A 22,774-nucleotide genomic window follows, 5' to 3' on the forward strand; every position below is an offset into this window, starting at 1 on the left:
GTTTGATGTGATTAGACAACACAAACCATGTTCCAGATATATATATATATATATATATATATATATATATATATATATATATATATATATATATATATATATATATATATATATATATATATATATATATATATACACACTTTAACTGAAGTAATGGGAAACTTTCATCTGGAGATCTACCAAAGTCATCCCATTATCTACTAAAACATGGCAAAACAAATTGCACACAAATCTTTGTGGGCATCAACTACATCTGTAGCCAACAAAAGCTTCAAGACCATAGTCATCAGAGAATTGGTGAAGAGAAGTGTTGCACAATGAGACTCCTCAAAATCCTACAACCCACAACTGGCAGCTTCACCATGAAGATTCAAAAGTATGTACATGGACCAGACCAAGTTGTAAAATATGGATGATGATGCTATAAATTTGAACAAATACTTCCCGAGTTAGCATATGAAATGTAAAAAAAGAAAAGAAAAAATATATATATAGGATTCAAGGAGTGGTATTAAGCTTTTAGTAAGGTACATTTGATGTGAATAGGAAAGATGGTGAAAGCATTATCAGTGAACATGTTTAAGAAGGATTTGGCAAGTCTGCTAAAAATGAAGAAAGAAAATCTGGAATTGACTAAACCAACACCGAAAATCATAAGATGATTTGGTCATGCAAAGATGAAAATGAGAGGGCAGATCTTTATAAAGGTGAAATGGACACTTTGTGGTTGTGGGAGGAAAACCACTAGTGAGAGAAGAGAAGAGTGTTGGAATATTCTAGAAAGAGGAGAAATGGGGATCTTGGGGTGGATGGAATGTGCTAGTATTATTTATAGACAAGAACTTTTGTAGACTCTTCTAATCATTTTCATCCAATGAAAGGAAGTTTCAAGGAATGGGTGTTAGATTACACTAAAATTGATTTGATGCTCTTGTGTGCTTTGTACTGTATTAAGAATAAGAATCCAGAGAAAATTCATAAGTAAAGTTGTTCTTTATGTACAGTTTGCTACACTTCCCTTTTCTACTTGAGAGAAAGCTGTAAAAAATTTGTTCCGAGTAGTTTAATTTTTGTTAGCATAGGTAAGAAAACCATAAGGACAATGAGCACATTATTGTAGAGATCATTCATTTGGCTTACTTTTTCATATTCAGGATGAAAATAATAATGATTCAGAAATGATAACAGGAGAGCTTGAGGTGAAACTGATAAAACCTATTCCCTTTTGATTAACACCTCCCACTCCCACATCATCAGTCACCACTACATTGCTGTTCATCTCACCATGCTTACATTAGTCTGTTGGTCCACACTGGTCATGAGCCCAGTGAAATGTAACAAGTTACAGAAAGGCACTATCAGTATTCTTCTGATATTAACCTGTTTTGTGAGTAGCTGTTGCAAGCTTACCAACATTGAGGCATCCTAGTACTGCATTTCTTATGTGGTTGAAGAGAAATGCTGTTGATATCTATTTTGACTTCTCATTGCATGAAAGTTTAAATGAAATTAGGGAAAAAGCAGCCTAATTACTTTCTCTTTACCTCTCAACTTGAAAATAATGTCTTGCTATTACAGTCAGCTGTATTGTTGCTATACGTGACCCAGTGTGTCTGTCTCTGTGGGATGAGGAGCCCCACCAAGGTGTTATAACATTAACGTGGTAGCTTTAACTTTTTATTAATCCCTTCATGGCGGAGGATCCATATATACATACATACAGAGAGAGAGAGAGAGAGAGAGAGAGGAGGGGGAATGGGGAGTTATGTAAGAACTTTCTATACCACATACATTATATCTGACTGTAACAATGTCCATGGGTAGCAGGTTCATGGTAGAAAATGCAGTGCCCAAACTACCCTTACAGCACAAGTACTGAAGGCTTTGGAAAAGTAAATGTATGTAAAGATGCTCTTCTTTATGTAACAAAGAAACTGCACTCAAAGTATTGAACATTAAATTCCTGCAGTTTTTATATATTGTCCTCCAAATAGGACTTAGATCTTGGTCTACAAGTTTTACTGAAGTTCAGTATTGTTATCCATGCAGTCATGTTTGAATAAAACTTATTCTACATTTTAATTATTAATCATAACCTTGTGTGAAGTAGTATACTTAACCCAATATAGTTGAATGCAAATACTTTAGGTGGGGCAGGTGTGATCATTCCCTACCCAGCAAGTGTCACTTCATCCCAGCCAGACATACAAGTACTTGTACTACTATGCATGTATGCATTAAGGTAAAATGTATTAGATGAAGAGGTGTTAGATTTTGGGATAAATGTATATATGAAAATTAGACCACAACAAATGATAACAGTGTACTACTCAGCAACACTGACATCTCCATGGTTATTTTGTGGTCACCAGCTGAGGATGCCCACCCCTTGCAGACCTCACTCATTATTCTCTACTGGAGGAGAAAGGAAAGTAGTTCAGGACTAACTAGTGAGACATGCAAAAGTTTTCTTGCCAACATTACATAGTTCAAATTGTTAAAGATAATCTTTGCAACACATACACACACACACATTGTGTAGAACTATAGTCTGTCTACTTTAAAGTGGCTCTTGGATTCTTGCCTCAATGGGGTTCTAGAGGAATGCATGCTTGTCAGATCATGAGGAAAACTAAGCTGTCCTTGCGATGAGTATTGATCAACAGAAGGTATTATTCATGTAAAACCAATTATATCATCAATAAGCTACACTGTTTTGAATTTCCAGGAGCCACTTTAGAGTAGACAGACTATAGTACTTCCCACTTATTTAGGCACTTACTGATGTGGGGAGTGCTTCAGCAAGGTACTTTAAAGAAGGCCTGAGGAACTCTGTGTGTGTGTGTGTGTGTGTCACTGCTCACCATTACATATCATTTGAACTCGTTGAGATCATCAATAACTTCCAGCCAAAATTTTCTCAGCATATTCTTATGGGTGACAGAAGGCTTACTCCTGCATTTTTTTTTTCCATTTGTTCTAAGCACTATTTTTAACAGAAGTGTGAAAGAAAAGAACTGAACACAAGTCATACCATCTGTACATAATTTATTAACTTTATATATGGAGAATCTTCACTCTGTACAAACTCTGTAGAATTCCACACATACGGGGAAATTTCCACACCGAGTAATTACACCAAGACAATAAACACGTTGCTCTATTTCATGAATGGGTTGAATTGTAAGTTTGGAGAAAAATATACAAGGGACAGTTAATCACTTAGTCATATACACTAGCAAGAGCCAGCTCTGGCTTGTCATAGCCAAGTTCTTCAGGAGTATTGACACCAAGCTCCTTCAGGGTGGGCCCAATCTCCTGTGGGTGACAGTGTGTTACCAATCTTAACCACCAAAATCCTTGTAAAACTTATGACCTTATCAACACAGATTTAACAAGACTCAATTGTTGACATTCTCCTTCTTCCACCAAAGTAAATGTTAGAAGATTCAAATTGGAAAAAAAAAAATAAATAAATAAAATAGATAATAAATAAATAAATAAATAAATATATATATATATATATATATATATATATATATATATATATATATATATATATATATATATATACATATATAAACTGCCATCCTCACAGCAGAGTTTGAGTCATCACAAATTCCATGTAAATGATCAAATAAATGCTCATAGAATAGAGAATGCTAAGGTTGAAAATCCTCTATCAAGAAATATCCATATCTTCATGGTGAGAGTGTTATGCCACAAACTAGATTTCCAAAATGTTGCACTGTAACTATTTAATATCTGATAAAGAAGCAACATTATTTAATATTAAATACAAACTTTATATGAACTTAATTAGTACAAATGACACATCAATACTCATTAATTTCCTTACCAAGAATCAAGGGCAACACACTACATACCTGCAGGATGTATGGGTAGATCTCCTTCTGTTTGTTGCCACACTTCTCCTTGACGGCTTCCATGAAACGAACAGCCAGAGCATAGTCATTCACACGACGGCAGGCTTTCAAGGCAGCAATGATAATCTTGGGTTCAGGTACAAGGTCCATACCACACAAGTCATTCATGGCCTGCATCAAAAACAGTAACAAAGACTGTCAAGAATTTGAACTATTTGGTGAAAAGTGAGTGTCAAATGACTGAACCAATAGTAGTTATGATACAGATGCTACAAATATTTAATTGCATATGTCTGTAGTCAATCATGAAAACTTGTAGTATGTAGTGTGACTCATCATGAATGTGCCCCTTGTTTTCCTTGATAAGAATCAAATGGTTCAATAATAAGGCATGACTAAACACTCATTTTGGGAATCAACTGGAAGACTGCTTATATTTCAATTGGTACTAGTGATAAATTTTAAGGATAAAATATATAAAATACACAATATCTGTTTCTACACTCCCCTTCACAAAACTTTCTACAACAAACAAATGCTCTAAGAGCTGTCTTGATACTTTTCACAAATAAATGTCACAAAAGTGGTACCTACAACACATTTTGGCATTGTGGGCTAGAATTTACTGTTTCCAACTTATTAGTGAGGGAAACATGGTTTAATTTATTACTCTTATGAAATAAAAGTCATCTTATTAGCAAAAGTATTAAGACAAAGGACAAAGTATTTAACAGCAAAAGAAAGGAATGTTTCCAGTAAAGTATGTAAATCACACTATAAAGTTGTGAGGAGAGGATGTTACCAATGCTTTCTAAAATGATGAGGTCAGTTAAAAATTACAGGAGCATCAATGTTAAGAGACAGACAGATTAATACTATCTCACACACTTTGTCAGAAGGCTGGTAACTGGAGAAGAGATACTCCATCAAAGACATAATGGATTCCCGGGGGCACTGGTTAGCTGACCTTTGTGGTTCACTAAACAAAATCTCCACTATCGGTAAATCTATAGAACAGCAACTCCTTACATATTCTTTTCTATTACCCCCCTTCCCCCCAACAAGCTTGGGGGCACGTGGGGAATCGGGAGTTTTGGGGGGGGAGCCAAAATAGGTGAGATATGGCGATCCAAACAAATCTAAGGACAAAAAACCTAACCTAACCGGGGAGGCTGTGCCCCCAGACCCCCCCTACAACACTAACCTAACCCAACGTAACCTAACCTAGCCATGGGGGCACAGCCCCGCAACACTAACCTAACCCTAACATAAACCTAACCTACCATATCCTTGCTTTGGGGCAGCTTCCCTCCCCCCAGACTGGTTCTCTTATAGTTTCACACAATATGCCCTAACTCTACCAATACCCCTCCTCACAATACCTTAACGAAAGGTGAAGGTCCTGGCTGATCCTCTTCTCGATTGTACACAGACTTGCATCGCAGGAGCGATGATTTCCCAGTAATCAAATTAGCAACCTTTACAACTAATGTCACTGGTGGCCATGGCTCAACTGAGCACACAGATCTCTGTGCACCTGTCTGCCCAGCAGTGTCCCGCCTACGAATACATATAGCAAATTCCCATTGGTGCAGCTTGTGGTGTTAAGAGGTGGTGGCACGTCATTGGACAAAAGAACTATAGACACAAAAAGCATCCTATTCAGCAGTTACCCACAAACCCAGGATGTGAACAACAGACAGTCACTTCCTGTTACCCACAAACCCCAGATATATACAATAGACAATAGCAATGTTTACTATTTGGACTTAGACTCTGAGTGACGTCTCTAATTTCAGTGAGGCAATGTGACATAACCGTGTGTGACCCCCAAACAAGACCACAAGGTACGTGTTCTCCATTAACTACTCATCATTTTGTGTTATTATTGCAAGGATTAGAGAGGAGGTCCTGTTTTAAAGATTTACATACTTTTTTTTCCCAGTTCTGAATTGTAACAAAGAGATGAGTTGCCACTACTAGATACTGACATGCAAAACCACACTATCAAATTGCACTAATAGATCCCGACCTTGCGGATCTCCCAGCCATCAATGTCGTTCCTGGAGAAGTAAGCCTCGTACCGGGCATCCAGCTCAGCATCAGTCTCAGTGCTGTGTTTGGACACATTACGGCTCACTGTGGCTGTGGAGAAAGGAAAGAAACACCAAATTACTTTTCATATTGATTAGGATAAATGTCAAATGGCTCTAATCATGCTCACTGTTTTTACACACACTTTGATATTACAGTTTTCCCTCTTAATTGTAAAATATACTTACTGAGTGCCACATAACTGAACATGGAATTTAATTTAATAAAAGAATGTTACTCAGACCACACACTAAAATCTTTACATACACCTGAATGGATAAAGAGAGATCCAAGAGGGATTTGTGATCCAAAGGAAAACTTTTCCTTTTCTTTTTTTATATTAACACTTTTTTAACCCCACCTAAAAAATATCCAGGGTAAATTTTTACTTTATTGGACATCTCATGTCAGGAAATGAACAATTATCTTTTCCTGATAGATTTTGGTTTGTTCAGAATGAATTCCTAAACCATTCCACAGAAACAAGCCACTTTTTTTAAGAAACAGAATGAGACAGATATTGTTTCTTAGCCCCAAAAAATAAATAAGATGCTACTGCCAGTGCTCATCTAGTTGTTAAAACTGCTGTCTTCACCTGGATCTCGTTGCTAGCATCCTAACATAACTGCAAACTAAACATAACCTGATTGATAAATATGACACTTTAATGTGAAATCGTATATGTTTTGTTCTGAGGGCAGGACATGCAATAGTTAAAAAAAAAATCATTAGCAACGTTATAATAAATTTCGGAGATATGTATATGGAGATTCAAAACAATCAAGAAAAGGGCTCTATCTTATGAGAGAAGTAAAAAATTACTGCTGTTTCATGGGCAACAGTAAAATAATCCCACATCCCCTTGATGGGAATAGCAATATGAACGGAAAATCTAAATACTGCATGAATACAAATCTATCAAAGCAAATACTTAATGTAAAATAAATATACATATTCAATATAGTAAAAATAATAATAATAATAAAAACAAAACTACGTCTTTTGTACAAATAAAAGGAATTATTGAAATTTCAACCAATACACCACACGTAACTATACACATTCTCACGGTCTAGATCACACTTCTACGAGCATTTCTAACCTCATTTTACCCTATCGGAAAATGGAGTTAGGTTAAAATCCCACTTTCCCAGCAGGCTCCCAAGCTTGTTACACATAAGAAAAAGAAATATAAGATAAGGTATAATGGTTGAAACTGCAAATTTACCAATAAAAATAATGTAGTCTTCCACCGTGAGCTGGCCTAGCACAGCAGCCCCAACCAGCCTGCCTCTCCGCCGCCCACCTCACCGCGGGCGTCACGGCCCTCCAGCCGGAGTTAGGGCTCCACCTCAAACCGGTGACTCACTCCACGCTCAGTCCATCAACCTACCCCCAAGGCACTGCACTGCCCCACACAGGCTAGCGAGCACCAGGCGGCACACAGAGTGGCGATATTTTTCAGGTTCATCAAACTATCAAGATATCTGCATTTTGGGTCACGGCGCCGAGATAACTCCTCGCTTTACTTTCGGTAATTAAACCCTTCTGCTTCTCTAATAACTTCATAAAGTAACTCACCTGCTGGTACCCTGCTGGCAGTCTCCAGCAGGGAGGCCCGGGCGAGGCAGGAGGCTCTGGAGAGGGCTGAGCGGAGCATTTTCCGGGCAGTGAGGGCTCGGTGGCGGCAATGGAGGACCAGCTGGCGGTGGGAGGCAGCGGCTCTGTTCCTCAGAACCGCCAAGAATTATTTTTAGTCTTTATATGCAATCACTCATAAACTCGCAATATACACGTTCCAAGGTTCATATTAAATATAATAATCTTAATTATACAATTAATGGGTTCAAAAGTAAGATAAATTTAATTCAAAGACAGTGGGAAGTGATAGAGAAAAGTAATCACGTGATTTGCATTGTCGTGGTTTAATTGAGTAGTTGAACTCCATTACTTATGCACCATTCAGTTTACTAACTTATAATCTTATATTTTCACATAAGTAATCACCCCAAAATAAAGGAAATTAATAAATAAATTTGTTGCACATCACACAAAACATAAATGGAAGGTATTCTTGAATAAAGACAGGATGTGGTTTGATTATCATACTTTAGACAGATCAAGAGCATCCAGACTGGACACACAGACCATGTAATCAAAGCAAACATAATCAACCTTGAAATACGAGACGGATTGCGTCATTGGTTCTGCAAACCACCTGAGTTCCTCTCTGGAGGGGAGGGACGCAGGGAGGAACAGGAGGGGGAACCAAACCTACGTGCTTTGCACCACAACCGGAAAACTTGAAGTCTGTAAAAGCCGCAAAATATATAATGATATTTTCTAGAATGGTGAACGTTATCTAAAATGTTCGTATTAAACATAAACTCAGAATCGGAAACAAGGTATATCATTTATTCTTCTCGTGAAGTGCATATAGGAATATGACCTTCATTAGTTCTTTGCAAAACAACTCCCCTCCCTGTCCTTCCACACCACCCACCCACTCACTCTTATATATTTTGCTTCCCTTTTCTTAACTTGTAACCTAGGCCTATAAGTATGATTTATTAGTGTCAATCTTATTAGTAGCTTAAATCTATGTTATCAGTTACTTTGCCTCCACAATATTAGAAATCCACCCATGTCTCTGCACCTTCCTGAATTGTTTGTCTGCAGTCTTATTGATCTATGTAGACTGAACACGAAACTGCCTGTCTGTCTACCTATCGGATTCTATATACTTATATATACATCAGTCAATCAATCAATTAATCAATCTGTCTGTCTGTCTGTCTGTCTGTTTGTCTGTCTATTTGTCTGTTTGTCTGTCTATCTGTCTGTTTGTCTGTTTGTCTGTCTATTTGTCTAAATTTATTCATCTACTTATCTATTTATCTATCTATTTATCTATCTATCTACCTATAATATTTATCTATCTATCTATCTCTATCTATATGTCTATTCATCTGTCTGTCTGTCTGTCTGTTTGTTTGTTTGTCTTTCTACCTATCTATCTATCTATCTATCTATCTATTTATCTATCTACTTATATACAATCATCCAACTATATATCTATTTACTTATCTGTATGCGTATATCCGTCTATCTATCATACATACATACACATATCCAATCACCTATTTATATGTCTATCTGTAAGGAGAGAAAGAGAAAAATATAACGAACAAAACACCGGGAAGAGGGAGAGAATGGGAACACATAGTAAAAGTTAACATTCAAGACTCAAAGCGGGCTCACTCTTACCGAAGAGTTCCGTGAAACCATAAAAGTGTAATAATGGAAGCAACAATTTATAACGCCCTGGTAGTAAATAGTCTGTTGGCATCCTTATCTTCTTTCCAATAAGTCTCTCAACTTTACACCTTTTGCCAGTATGTTTGGTTTGCTGCACCGCCTTAGTTCAACAGTGACTCAATCAATAAAGGTGGCGTCACACAGGACAAATTTCCTCCACTTTTGTTGGCTGTTGGACAAAACGAGCAACGAGCAACGAGCAACATGATTTGAGATGTCGGAAAGAATGGAAAATTTTTGTATTACTAGAGCTGGTGGAAGTGTTTAGAATCGAATGATTGTCGTGCTCCGGGCTAAAAACAACGTAAATTTAATTATAAACTATTGTACTTTATATGACAAATCGTCAAAGAAAAATGAAGTACATATTAAGTGATTGTGTGTTTGAGATTTAATTGTCTTGTGTGCGAACATACAAAGTACATGGTACATGCATAGATTAGAAGATCAATTTTGATATTCAAGCAATTCCAAAGTAGATTTCTTGAAGCACTTCAGAGTTGGATCTCTTCAACAGAAGGTGGATTTCTTTAAGATCCTTAAACTTTGGAAAAAATCCAAGTGTAATCCACTTTAAGGAATTCTTGTGTTTCAGCAAGTGAGCAAGCTTAGTGTTTCGGGAGGGGCGGGGGTCAGATTATACAGGCGTGTGGATCTGTGGATTTGAATTGTATCCTCAACCAATACATTTTGAATTCTTCCATAACCCGGCACTTGAGCAGAGTTTTCACAATATTATTTCTATTAAATATTATTATTATTATTATTATTATTATTATTATTATTATTATTATTATTATTATTATCATTATTATTATTATCATTATTGTTATTATTACTATCGTTATTAATTTTCTTTGGTTGGAGTTGGCTCATTAAACGGCTTCCCTTGTAAGAAAAATAAATGGTTTTCAAATAAATAGAAAATGGAAGTGTGTTCCAGAGATTAGAATTCATATATATATTAATTAATTTACAGCATTACCTGTTAAATTTCTCAACAGGTTGACCTTTTTTTTTTTTTTATGCGGAAGGATGTACTGCTGTTAGTTGGCAACGTCTAGCGGCGAGCTTCTCTTTAAAACAAACGATTGGATTACCACCAATTAGATTACCACGCCACGGTGTATGGTGAGCAAAATCTTCCTTGGTGTCAGTTTCCAAGGGACGAGATGAAGTGACCAGCGAGTATAACCCTTCTGCTTCAGCAAGGTCACGGACGAGTTTTGGCATCGACCGGGGTGACGCAGCAACGGCAGGACAGCCCCGTGGTTTCCAGCAGTGGGTCCGCGAGAGTGAGAGAAGGGAGGAGGGAAAAATAAGGTGGCTGTGATGAGATGGAAAATTTAAATATGGATGCTAAAATGGTAGGATAAGAGAGGCTGGATTATTAGGTTTGGAGGACTGGGAAGCGGTGAGATGATAGAAGAGTATATAAACACCTTATATTATACCACACAAATTGATAGTGAATTTATGCTTTCTATGGTGTGTGTGTGTGTGTGTGTGTGTGTGTGTGTGTGTGTGTGTGTGTGTGTGTGTGTGTGTGTGTTTCACTGTTTGATCTGCTGCAGTCTCTGACGAGACAGCCAGACGTTACCCTACGGAACGAGCTCAGAGCTCATTGTTTCCGATCTTCGGATAGGCCTGAGACCAGGCACACACCACACACCGGGACAAGGTCACAACTCCTCGATTTACATCCCGTACCTACTCACTGCTAGGTGAACAGGGGCTACACGTGAAAGGAGACACACCCAAATATCTCCACCCGGCCGGGGAATCGAACCCCGGTCCTCTGGCTTGTGTGTGTGTGTGTGTGTGTGTGTGTGTGTGTGTGTGTGTGTGTGTGTGTGTGTGTGTGTGTGTGGTAGTCTTGACATTGACATCCCCCGCTCATGCTCGGATGTTTCGAGGTACCTGCATGTCTTGCCTTGCCTCTTGGAAGTGTGGAGCGCAACAAGAATATACAGTAGTATGTTTTAACGTACCACTCACTCACTGCACTGTTACGATGCGTCTAGCAAACTGCGACTCAATTCCAAGTGTGTAAGTTTCCAATGAAAAGCCAGACTAACAAAATTAATTAAGTGATAAATCATATAGTCGTGCTGAAAACTGGCAGAAAAAAAAAAAAAACTGTACAACAAAGGAAACAAAGATACCGTTTGCTATGACACATAAAGTAAATAAAAGGAACTACTAAATAAAACTTTTCTCTTTTCTGGAATGATCTTTGAGGAGAAACATACGTTACTCATCAACCTGTCATTACAAAAAGAAACAAAAAGAAGGATAAAATACATTCGCTCTTCCGCAAGAAAAAAAAAACTTAATTAACGAACAAATACTTCACTTTTTCTTCAATACATAATACTTACCATCAACCTACCGGAGTCACTTCCTGCATGCGTGTTGCTAACAGGGACGAGGAAGAGTTTCACCTCTCTACGAATTAAGGTTTTCAGGTCTGCGAGGGATTTTTAACGCGGGCACTTGTACAAACTGACCCCATTACCGATCCTGCAGCGCTGGGATTCCTCTGCTGAGGGTCAAGTGTGTTGAGATAATGCTACGAATTCTAAAGCACTTCTGCACCTCTTCGCTGCTACTTTTCGCTACTTTACCCGTATTTTTATCAATCCTAGTTTATTTTTATGGTTCTACTGACAGACTATCAGGCTTTACAGTATCAACAGAAGAAACACTCTTGAGAACCTGGTTAATCATCTCTATGACCTTTGGAAGTATGAAGCCGGAGTGAGAGAGAGAGAGAGAGAGAGAGAGAGAGAGAGAGAGAGAGAGAGAGAGAGAGAGAGAGAGAGAGATCACAGCGTTTCAGAATACAAGTAATGGCAAGAGGCGAGGCGAACAAACAGGAATTAAAGAACAGCTATTCTCTCTAGCTGTAAGTTTCTGAGTACGTATGTAACACTTCATACACGACAAGGCTTCTCAAGGCCTACTAATAGCTTGTTTGATGTGTACGTAAGGGAAAAAAGAGGAGAGCTAGAGAAGTGTATCGAGAGGGAAAATAAATGAACGGGAAACAAAATAAAGAAAGGAAGAGGAATGGATTAAAATAAACGAAGGAACTGGACGAAGGTAAAAGAAGAAGATGAAGTAGGACACGAAAGGATGAAAACAGGATAACAGGATGAGAAGAAGGAGAGAAAAGGAGCAAACAGCTGACAAAGAGAGACACAAAAACTGATAGAAGACAAAAGAAAAAGAAGAAAAAAGAAGAAGAAAGAAGTGAATGAAAGACAAAACAAAGGGAGGAAGTGGGATAGATTAAGATAGAAAAAAAAAGATGGACAGAGAGAGGAGACGAGAGAGACGAAGAAGGATGGAAATAAAGACACAGAGAGAACAAAGGGATGAGTAGGGTGAGGGGCGTGAATGAAAGGACAAAAGGGAGTGAATAGATGGCAAAGGGAGGAGAATGGAGAAAAGAAGGACCTGGGGAGGGAAATGAAGAAGGATTGGAGGAGGAGCTAGGAGAAGAAAGAGGAGGAAAAGGTGGTGGTGAGATGCAAAGGTGATGGAGGGAGGTATTAGGAAGGGAGGAGGGTTGATGAAGGTATCTGGGAGGGAGGGAGTGGAGGGATGGAGGGAGGTCAGTCTAGAAGAGTTGAATAGCCTGATGTTTAACGTTCACACACAAAAAGGTATTCTCAGGGTAAACAGTTCCATCCCTCGCATCCCGGTTCTGTCTGTCTCTCTGTCTCTCTGTCTGCCTCTCTCTCTCTCTTGCTCATTTTTTTTTTCTCTTCTCCTCTCCCCCTCTCCCTCTCCCTCTCCCTCTCTCTCTCTATGTGGGATTATTGTTTTAACAGTTACTATTTTTTTTCTTCGAGGTGCAAGTGTATTTTTAGGCCGTGACTATGTACTGTTAGTGTTCTTTTGGATATCTTTTTAGCCTCTCATGTTCCTGCACTTTTCTTTGTTCATTATTAATTTTTTTTAATTTTACAGTACAAGGATAACTGTAATGGTGCGGGAAATCAAGCTATTGTTATTATTATCATTAACATTATCATTATTATTATTATTATTATAGTAGTATTATTAGTATTATCATCAGTAGTAGTAGTAGTAGTAGTAGTAGTACTTCCCCTCTCTCTCTCTCTCTCTCTCTCTCTCTCTCTCTCTCTCTCTCTCTCTCTCTCAATATAGTAGCGCCTTTGTTGAATATATATTTGAGAGAGAGAGAGAGAGAGAGAGAGAGAGAGAGAGAGAGAGAGAGAGAGACGGAAGGAGAGGAGAGGTGCATGGTAAAGATTGCTAAACGTGAGAAAAGGAATAGTGTAAGAATAAAGCAAGGAAGATTAACTGACGGAGTGCGTGATGATCGTGTTTACGTCTGTGTGAGTGTGTGTGTGTGTGTGTATGTGTATTTTTCCTTTAATTAACGGGACTAAGAGAAGAGAGAGAGAGAGAGAGAGAGAGAGAGAGAGAGAGAGAGAGAGAGAGAGAGAGACGAACACTATTGACCAGGAAGACAATTCGGAAAGGGGAAGGTGGATGAACACTAGCGCTCTCTCTCTCTCTCTCTCTCTCTCTCTCTCTCTCCATTATATATGTAAGGCTATGAAGACTATTTCAATGCTTTTGTTCGTAAGGACTTGGCAGTTTCTTCGTTAAATGTTCAGCAGTTGAATCTACCATGTTAGAAACTCGACAACTATTTTTGTACTTTTGACGATTTTTAGGGAATTTTTGTAAGGTCAAAATTCTTACTGTGTATTTGCTTCTCGTTCTTTTAAAGTTTCAAAGTGACTTGATTTCTGTGCATCGTGTCGCTGGGTTGGGAGCTTCAGAAGCAAGACTCAAGCTTAGCAGAGGACCTTCCCGAGTCATGCAGGAGTCGGTGGAAACTACCGCGAAGAGGGTCAGCTCCCGGGGCCGAGGGAACACCCCGGGCAGTGTCCACAGTTAGCCACACACTTCCCACTCCACACACACTCGTGGCCGCCCGTGTACACACTTGGGAGGGGACGCCGCCATACAAGGCGCCCACCGGCGTTGTTAGCGTCTGGAAGTCTTTTGCCAAACGAGGTCAAGCGTTATCAGGTAATCTTACTGCGCGTCCATTGTGCTTTGAATTCCGGGTAAGTGTACTGGCAACACATCGCCAGGTCCATGTATCATGTGTTTCCTGCACGAGAGTCAACACTAAGATTAAGATTGATGAGGCGCCTCTCTGTGTTCTGTGGCCACGGATGAAGAACAACTTTAATTAGCCAACAATATTACAATATTACAACACGTTCTATATATATATATATATATATATATATATATATATATATATATATATATATATATATATATATATATATATATATATATATATATATATATATATATATATATATATATATATATATATATATATATATATATATATATATATATATATATATATATGAGTTTCTTTTCAGCATTTATACATTCAAAAGTGTATAAGAACGAAATTATTTCATCATTTGAAACGTAGGCGCTTCTCAAGGATGGAGTTGATGAGCATGACATTACGAGTAAGACAGTCTGGGAACGTGTGTCAGCAGTTCCCGGAACACATCATGATGGAGGCACCAGGCTGGCGAGACCAGCACGCACGAAGCCCAGCAAGTAAACGTTCTGCTGGTTGGGTTCGTGTGGGGGTGAGCGTCCCATGTAGTGTGTGCGCGGGACGGCGCAGCGCGGCGCTAAAGGCCCTGTGGCGCCTCCATTATCGCCCCGCCTTCCCTGCAGAGTATTTATAAGTGTGAAGAATAACAGCTATTTCAGATGAAAACTTCAATAACGTTATTTTTTTCAACACGTGTCAAGAAGCAGAGAACGCGGTGGAGGAAAATATGGATGGGTGGTGTGGCGAGAAGAGGAGAGTCCAGTCATGGTGTGTGCTGGCCGGCCGTGCCGCGCATCCCTCATTGGTTCATACTCAACCAATAGGCGGATAACGTTTTGTTTACATTTTTTTTTTCAGCTGCTGCCCAATGTTCAAGACTTATTTTGGGAGTTTTCACGTGTATTTGGTGGACGAATGCTGGCGTATCTTCCGAGGCATCAGTATCAAGCATAATGCAAAATATCAGCCACCATCCGCGGGAATGAATAAAATAATTTGGCCTCAGAGTAATCAGTAATGATTAACGAGTCGCTGATCCATTGCTGTGTGTGTGTGTGTGTGTGTGTGTGTGTGTGTACCTAGGAGGGGGGGCGTGCGAGTGGCAGCGGCGGGGTCAGTGGCCCGGGGAGCGGGTACATAAGGAGGAACAAACATGTCCTGAAGAGACACCTGCTGGAGCCACCACCGTCACCACACTCCGCGTCTCCAGCAGGGAGAGCCACCACTCTTCAAGACCCGCACAGCGACACACGCCGCTGGGTGCTGTCAAGACTACAAGTCTGCGGTCGCATTAGGCATTGTTGCTTTTGCCAATGCTGTGTTAACAGTGAATGGACGCGTGGACAGATACATAACTGACGGTGAATGTTTTGTGACATTATTTCTGGGAAAATATTTGAATGTTTTGATTGGCAGACTTGAAAGTAAATATATTCGCAGTCCTATTGACGTGACGCGGTGCTGCTTCCCTAGTTGTGCTACTCCAGCAATGAAGCCTCAACGACTTTAACACACTCGAGGCAACGAAAACATCAAGAAGGAAGTGGAGTACTTATTTTGGTGGTCGCCACAGCTGAGGGTCTGCGGTGATGGGCATGTGGCTGGGGCTGGTGCGGGTGGCGGTGGTGGTGGCGGCGGTATTAGTGCTCTGCGTGGCCTCTCCGATGCCACTGGAAGAAGAGGAGGACGACTATGGTTTCTATGAGGACGACTACGACTACAGCGAATATGATGGAGATCAGGTGAGTTTGCTGCCATGGTATGATTTATAGAATGAGCCTCAGAACGTATGAAGTCTGTCAAAACTTTAACAAAAAATTTCGCCGATGATATAAAACAATAATAAAAATAATATGAAATTAGACATCAATCATATCTTTAAATATTTTCATGTGGTAACAAAAACTGCCTTCATGTAAATTGTCACTAACATTCGTACCTGTGTGTTATTGTTGTTACCAATGACTCAACAAGCAGGCGTCATGAGGGGTGGTGGGGCAGCAGCAACATACCATACTCTTACTAAAGCACCGTCCCTCTCCACCTCAGACTCGCAGTGGCCTGTGCATGCCGGGCTGTCCTCGTGACGGCGCCATGCTGGTGGACAGATCTTCGTGTCGCCACTACTTCGTCTGCAAGAAGCTGCGTGGGGAGCTGGTGCTGGCGCGGTGCTCTTGCCCTTCCGCTACGCCTGTCTTCAACCGCTACAGTCGCAAGTGCTCGGTGAGGGCCCGCTGCCGCCTCTCGTGCCCCTCGCAGCAGCATGTCTACTCTAACTGGACTCAGCTCGCCCTGGGAGGCCACGAGTGCCACGTCGCCGAGCTGCCTCCGCCCCTGCAGCCCGCCACCACCACCACCACCACTAAGCCTTCCACCACTACGACAACTTCTAAGCCGCCTACTACTCCCTCTACTACCACTACTACAACTACTCCTACCACTCCTTCCACTACCACTACTACACCTACTCCTTCCACCACTCCTTCCACTACAACTACTCCTTCTACCACTCCTTCCACTACCACTACAACCACAACAACAACTCCTTCTACCACTCCTTCCACCACACCTACCACCACCACTGAAACAACCACTCCTTCCACTACTGCTGAACCGTCCACCACCTCCACCACCACTACCACCACCACCACCACCACCACCACTGAGGAGGAGGAGGAGGAGGAGGAGGAGGAGGAGGAGGAGGAGGAGGAGGAGGAGGAGGAGGAAGAGGAGGTGACAGAATTAACCACAGATGAACCTTCCGCTGAGACTACCACACCACCCTCCACTTCTACCACACCGGAGCCATGCAACGATACGACCACACCCTCCACCACCTCGCCATCTACCACAGGGGCCCCGGAGGTTACTCTTTCCACCACAACCACTACCACAGTTCCAGACTCCACCGCTAGTGATACCTGCACCCCCCCCATTGTCCAGTCACCGGCCACTCTCCCTGCTACCATCCAGTCACCAGTCACCAAACCTGCTCATACTAATACTCTGATTACGACGAAACCAGCAACCGTTTCCTTACCAGTCACCAAACCTGCTACAATTCAGTCACCAGTCCAGTCACCAGTTTCCCTCCCTGCCACCATCCAGTCACCAGTCCCTCTCCCTGCTGCTACTAATACTCTGATTACTACCAAACCTGCCACAATTTACTCTTCAGTCACCAAGCCAGCCACTCTCCAGCCACCAGTCCTTCTCCCTGCTGCTACTAATACTCTCATCACAACGAAACCTGCCATCATCGAGGCACCAATCACTATCCCTGCCGTCATTCAGTCACCAGTCACCAAGCCTGTCGCTACTAATACTCTGATTACAACTAAACCGGCCACCATTCACTCACCAGTCACTCTTCCTGCCGTCCTCCAGTCATCAGTCACTAATACTTTGATCACAAGCAAACCCGTTACCATTCTGTCACCAGTTACTATCCCTGCTACCATCCAGTCACCAATCACCAAACCTGCTCTGATTATAACCAAGCCAGCTACCATTCAGTCACCAATCACCAAACCTGCTCTGATTACAACCAAGCCAGCTACCATTCAGTCACCAGTCACCATACCAGCTACAATCCAGTCACCAGTGTCTCTTCCTGCCACCATCCAGTCACCAGTCCCTCTCCCTGCCACCATCCAGTCACCAGTGCCTCTTCCTGCCACCATCCAGTCACCAGTCCCTCTCCCTGCCACCATCCAGTCACCAGTGCCTCTTCCTGCCACCATCCAGTCACCAGTCCCTCTCCCTGCCACCATCCAGTCACCAGTGCCCCTCCCTGCCACCATCCAGTCACCAGTCCCTCTCCCTGCCACCATCCAGTCACCAGTCCCTCTCCCTGCCACCATCCAGTCACCAGTCCCTCTCCCTGCCACCATCCAGTCACCAGTCCCTCTCCCTGCCACCATCCAGTCACCAGTCCCTCTCCCTGCCACCATCCAGTCACCAGTGCCCCTCCCTGCCACCATCGCACAGCCATCACACGTCCCTGCCGCCCTTGAGCCCACCGCCACGCTCCCTGCTGCCATAGTCACCACACGCCCCTCGACTGCAGGGATGCCAGCACTCACGCCCTCCGCCGACACCAGCGCCATCTCGTCTGCCGCGGACATGGTGGCAGCAGACACCGCGTCAGCCTCTGCAGTGGCCGCCTTACCCTTCAGACCAGGCATCCTATCCAACCTGTTCTCGATCCAGTTACCCAATATACCAAACAAGCAAGTTGCAATCGTCTACCCCACCATTGGTTTGCCCACCTTCACTACCACAACTATCGTCAAGGCCCCCATCGAGATTCCTCCCTTCCCCAAACCCACGATCATCCTCCCTCTTCAGCCCCCGACCACCATAACGAAGCAAACCATCACCATCCCGCCGCTAATCAGCACCCTCACCTTGCCTGTGATCCAACCAAACATCGGTTTCACCACCAAGCCCTTGACTCTCAGCTTCACCTCCGCTCTCTTCAACAAGTTCTCTTCATTCACCAACTTCGACTCCACCTCTCGGGATTCCACTTCCGCTGCCACTAATGCCGCCGCCACTTCGGTAACTACCCCTCACGACACTTCATCAATACTCCCCCCTCTCCCTCTCCCTCCCACTCGCCCTTACAGCTGCGATACCGTGATCTGTCCTACTGCTGGCTTGCGGATCCCAAACCCCACTAACTGCAATCGGTATTATAAGTGCGTTGCTCAGGATGGCAAGCTGGTGGCCCGTCCGTTCATCTGTCCAGCCAGCGTGCCAGTCTTCAGTCCCACGCTGCAACTGTGCATCAGGGGCGTCAAGTGTAAGGTGCGCTGCGGGAACCAGGATACCGTGGCTGACTCAGACTCAAATGAAACAACATCAGGATCACCACAAGACGTCTCAACAGCAGCAGAAAACTTTGAAACCACTTCAGCTGGAGATGTGGAGTCTACCAGCGCTGCCAAGCCGCCGCCAGCCACCTCCACCACCACTACCACTACCACGTCCGGCACCACCACAACTGCTGCTACTACCACTACCACCGATACCACAACACATCCCCCATTGCCAGCCTGCCTCATATCGTGCACTGAGCCTAGTAAGAAAGTAGCCGACCCTCGTAATTGTAGATTCTTTTACATTTGTAACTTTAAGGAAGATTCACAGCCTGATCCCATACGCATGAAGTGCCCCAGCTCCCGGCCAACCTTTGACTCCGCTGCTGGTGAGTGCGTCAAGCGGGCCCCCTGCTTGCCTCGCTGCCCTGCCTTCGCTACAATCATCGTGTCTCAGAATGAAACCACGAACCTCACTACACAAGACGACCCAACAACAACGATAACAGCAGTCACCTCCATCACGAACACAGCTGATGCCTTGCCGTCCCTTCCTCCACCGCCGTCCTCTTCGATAGATTGCCAGCCAGTCTGCTTAGTTCCCGATTCCTGGTTGGCAGATCCAACAGACTGCCGCTACTTCTACGTCTGTCACTTCCTGAGAGATGTGATTCCAGAGCCTAAACGCATTAGATGCCCATCAAATCGACCAGTCTTCGATCAGACCCTGGGCAGATGTAGTGCAGGCGGCGTTTGTAAAGTCTTCTGTAATGAATCAACTCCTATTTCTATCCCTGATATGTCGCCAGAACCTTCGTGTCACCCTAAGTGCCTCATCCCTAACACTAGGGTGCCAGATCCCTCCGACTGCAAGCACTACTATGTGTGCATGCTGATGGGCACACTCACACCTCAACCCATCCGCTCCAGGTGCCCCGACGCCAAACCGTTCTTTGACAGCAGCAAGAACATCTGTGTGGAAAAGACAGAGTGTAAACTGCCTTGTCCTCTGACAGACGCCACCATTCCCTCTCCACTCGAGAGTCCTGGTGTGGCCAACGACCCGTGCTCCCCTCGCTGTGTGGAGTCGCAGACCATTGTGCCTGATCCCCGGGACTGTGGCCACTACTATGTGTGTGATGGGTCTCCTATCACAGCCACCAAAATGAAGTGTCCCTCCCATCAGCCGTACTTCGACACCGCCACCACCAGCTGCTCTCAAGTAAACACCTGCAAAAACACCTGCGGCCAAAATTCTACGGTTACTAGTTCATCAAGCGTCTCCACTTCACCTTCTGAGACCACGACAACCACCACGACTGTACGACCAGGATCATGCAGGCCACGATGCAGCGCCCACAACACCATCGTGCACGACCCGCTAGACTGCCACCACTATTACGTGTGCATGGTGGTGGACGGCAAGCACCACCTCAGCCGCGTCAAGTGCCCCAAGGAGCGCCCCGTCTTTGACTTGTCATCCTACAGCTGCCAGAGAACTGCACCCTGCATCCTTACATGTGCTGACAATGTTATCACGGACCCTCCTACCACAGATGTAGCTGCTGTCACTATCCCTCCCAGTAGCACTGCGGCAGGAGGCTCAACCATTATTCCAGCCAGCGACCAAAACCCCGGCATCACACAAGATTCAGACAGCAGCGTCATCCAAAGTCCTGGCAGTCCCATCAACGTTAGCGACACCTCGGGCAGCGCGGCATGTGAACCTGTGCACTGCTCCAAGGCTGGAGTCCTGCTAGCCGACCTCTCAAACTGTAACCGCTACTATGCTTGCGTCTATGTGGACAGTTTAGCACCACGACCCGTTCACGCTACGTGCCCAAAACGCACTCCAATCTTCCATTTCAGCAAGAAACGGTGTGTGGCTGAGGCAGAGTGTTACCAGCCTTGTCCCAACCAGAGCGTAGCAGTCACACTTCCCGCCGCTAGCGATACTTCCGTAACGGCTGGCAACACTCCGTCACCAGAGCAGCCAGCCGTGGAGGTGGACGCGTGTGCGCCGCAGTGTGGGAAGCTGGGAGGGCTGGTTGCTGACCCAAGGGACTGCCGGTTTTACTATATATGTTCAGGCCCGTACAGGAGTCAAGATCCCGTGCGTGTTCAGTGTCCTTTTGACCGGCCTGTGTTTGACCGCGAAACTTTGCAATGTAGCGGCGGGGCTACCTGCGCGGCGACCTGCCCCTCCAGCAGCACACCCGGGCAGGAAGGCTCCGACGTGGTTATCAGCGAATGTACTCACGCAGGCCACTTCGCCAAGAGCCACACCTGCCAGTCGCTGTACACACACTGTTATGAAAAGGATGACAGACTGGTGAAGGCCACCAAGAAATGCCCTCCAGGCCTCGTTTTTAATACAGTCTCCACCTATCCATACTGCGTTCCTCCCGAAGACTGTCCCTACGACCCAGCCATCAAAGGTCCCTCCATCAATGGCACCACCTGCCGTCACCCAGGCAGCTTCCCTCGCTGTCACACCTGCTGTTCAGACTTCCTGCGGTGCGAGGCCACCGGCGACGAGTTCTGGCCAGTGGAAGCACAGTGCCCCGGAGGTCTGGTGTTCAACACTGACCCTCGCTACCCAGTGTGTGTGCGGCCACAAGATTGTTCCCGCAACGAGCCAGCCAGCGACCATTGCGACAAGGAGGGGTACTACCCGGCGTGTCAACAGGGCTGTTGCAAAGACTACTACTTCTGCACAGATGATGGTCATCTCCTGCACCGCTCTTGTCCTCACTCGCTGCTCTTCAACCCAGACTCTTCACAATGTGTCCTGCCTTGGAAGTGCCCTAACATTTCCCCGTCAGGTCCCCTTCCGTGACGGGCGGGTTCTCTCTCCACTCGTCTATTGCCTGCAGTTATTATGCGCTGTTGCATAAGAAATATTGGATGAACTATTGACAGTTACTTCATGTGTGTGTTAACTGTACCTTATAAGGCTTAAATTAACGGCATTATATTGTTGTTGTTGTTGTTATTGTTTTCATGATGTGAACATTTTTAATAAAGTTAATTTATTATTTTGAAATTGATATATTATGCTTCGCTGGAGTAAGAATTTATGAAATACACTTGAAAAACTCAGCAGGTGGGTACTCGACATGACAAACTAACCATTTCGTGTGGATGTGTAGGGTGTAGGCACAATGTGACCTGCCTTGGAAGTGCCCTAATATTTCCCCGTCAGGCCCCTTTCCGTGACGGGCGGGTTGTCCCTTCACTCGTCCATCACACACCACACACCACACACCAACAACATGCAATAAAACGTGTCACTCAATTTTTCATAATCACCACAAGTGGCTTCATGACGTTGTCTCTTGCTTCTTGACCTGTCTGATATCACTCAGTCATCACATCATCAGCAACATACAAGGCATGTTCAGTCACTCGGAGTAGTACGATGGCGCAGGTCACCACAACGCTGACTCAGGCCAGAAAGCATGACCTCCCGTCAAATACCCAGCCACTTCCATCTGGCATCGGCGAAGCTCTTA

General features: G+C 43.6%; 3 protein-coding genes across 3 annotated transcripts; 2 read left to right on the forward strand and 1 right to left on the reverse strand.

The window, feature by feature from the left end:
• Positions 1–3,022: 3,022 nt before the first annotated feature.
• On the reverse strand, positions 3,023–7,723 carry LOC123511253 (cytochrome c oxidase subunit 5A, mitochondrial-like). Its single transcript, XM_045266975.1, has 4 exons — positions 7,563–7,723; positions 5,920–6,032; positions 3,888–4,058; positions 3,023–3,318 (listed from the first exon to the last, which is right to left on the reverse strand). Exons 1-4 carry the CDS (start codon positions 7,639–7,641, stop codon positions 3,223–3,225), a joined length of 459 nt encoding a protein of 152 aa, XP_045122910.1. The 5' UTR covers positions 7,642–7,723; the 3' UTR covers positions 3,023–3,222.
• A 7,592-nt stretch (positions 7,724–15,315) lies between these two features.
• Positions 15,316–19,534, forward strand: LOC123511610 (mucin-2-like). Its single transcript, XM_045267635.1, has 3 exons — positions 15,316–16,178; positions 16,486–19,365; positions 19,496–19,534. Exons 1-3 carry the CDS (start codon positions 16,026–16,028, stop codon positions 19,532–19,534), a joined length of 3,072 nt encoding a protein of 1,023 aa, XP_045123570.1. The 5' UTR covers positions 15,316–16,025.
• A 71-nt stretch (positions 19,535–19,605) lies between these two features.
• LOC123511611 lies at positions 19,606–22,305 on the forward strand. The gene has a single exon (XM_045267636.1). The coding sequence runs from the start codon at positions 19,606–19,608 to the stop codon at positions 22,096–22,098; it is 2,493 nt and encodes an 830-aa protein (XP_045123571.1). The 3' UTR covers positions 22,099–22,305.
• The last annotated feature ends 469 nt before the right edge of the window (positions 22,306–22,774 follow it).

This window comes from Portunus trituberculatus, chromosome 31 (assembly GCF_017591435.1).
Source record: "Portunus trituberculatus isolate SZX2019 chromosome 31, ASM1759143v1, whole genome shotgun sequence".
Taxonomy (NCBI): Eukaryota; Metazoa; Arthropoda; class Malacostraca; order Decapoda; family Portunidae; genus Portunus; species Portunus trituberculatus.

Excerpts from the sequence above, each read along its gene's own strand:
- LOC123511253 (XM_045266975.1), bottom strand. The coding sequence starts at position 7,641 with ATGCTCCGCTCAGCCCTCTCCAGAGCCTCCTGCCTCGCCCGGGCCTCC. Across the intron at positions 6,033-7,562 it reads TGCCAGCAGGGTACCAGCAG|CCACAGTGAGCCGTAATGTG; the intron begins GTGAGTTACTTT and ends CTTTCTCCACAG. Across the intron at positions 3,319-3,887 it reads TCTACCCATACATCCTGCAG|GAGATTGGGCCCACCCTGAA; the intron begins GTATGTAGTGTG and ends TGTCACCCACAG.
- LOC123511610 (XM_045267635.1), top strand. The coding sequence starts at position 16,026 with ATGGGCATGTGGCTGGGGCTGGTGCGGGTGGCGGTGGTGGTGGCGGCG. Across the intron at positions 16,179-16,485 it reads GCGAATATGATGGAGATCAG|ACTCGCAGTGGCCTGTGCAT; the intron begins GTGAGTTTGCTG and ends TCTCCACCTCAG. Across the intron at positions 19,366-19,495 it reads AAACCACTTCAGCTGGAGAT|CCTGCCTCATATCGTGCACT; the intron begins GTGGAGTCTACC and ends CCCCATTGCCAG.
- LOC123511611 (XM_045267636.1), top strand. The coding sequence starts at position 19,606 with ATGAAGTGCCCCAGCTCCCGGCCAACCTTTGACTCCGCTGCTGGTGAG.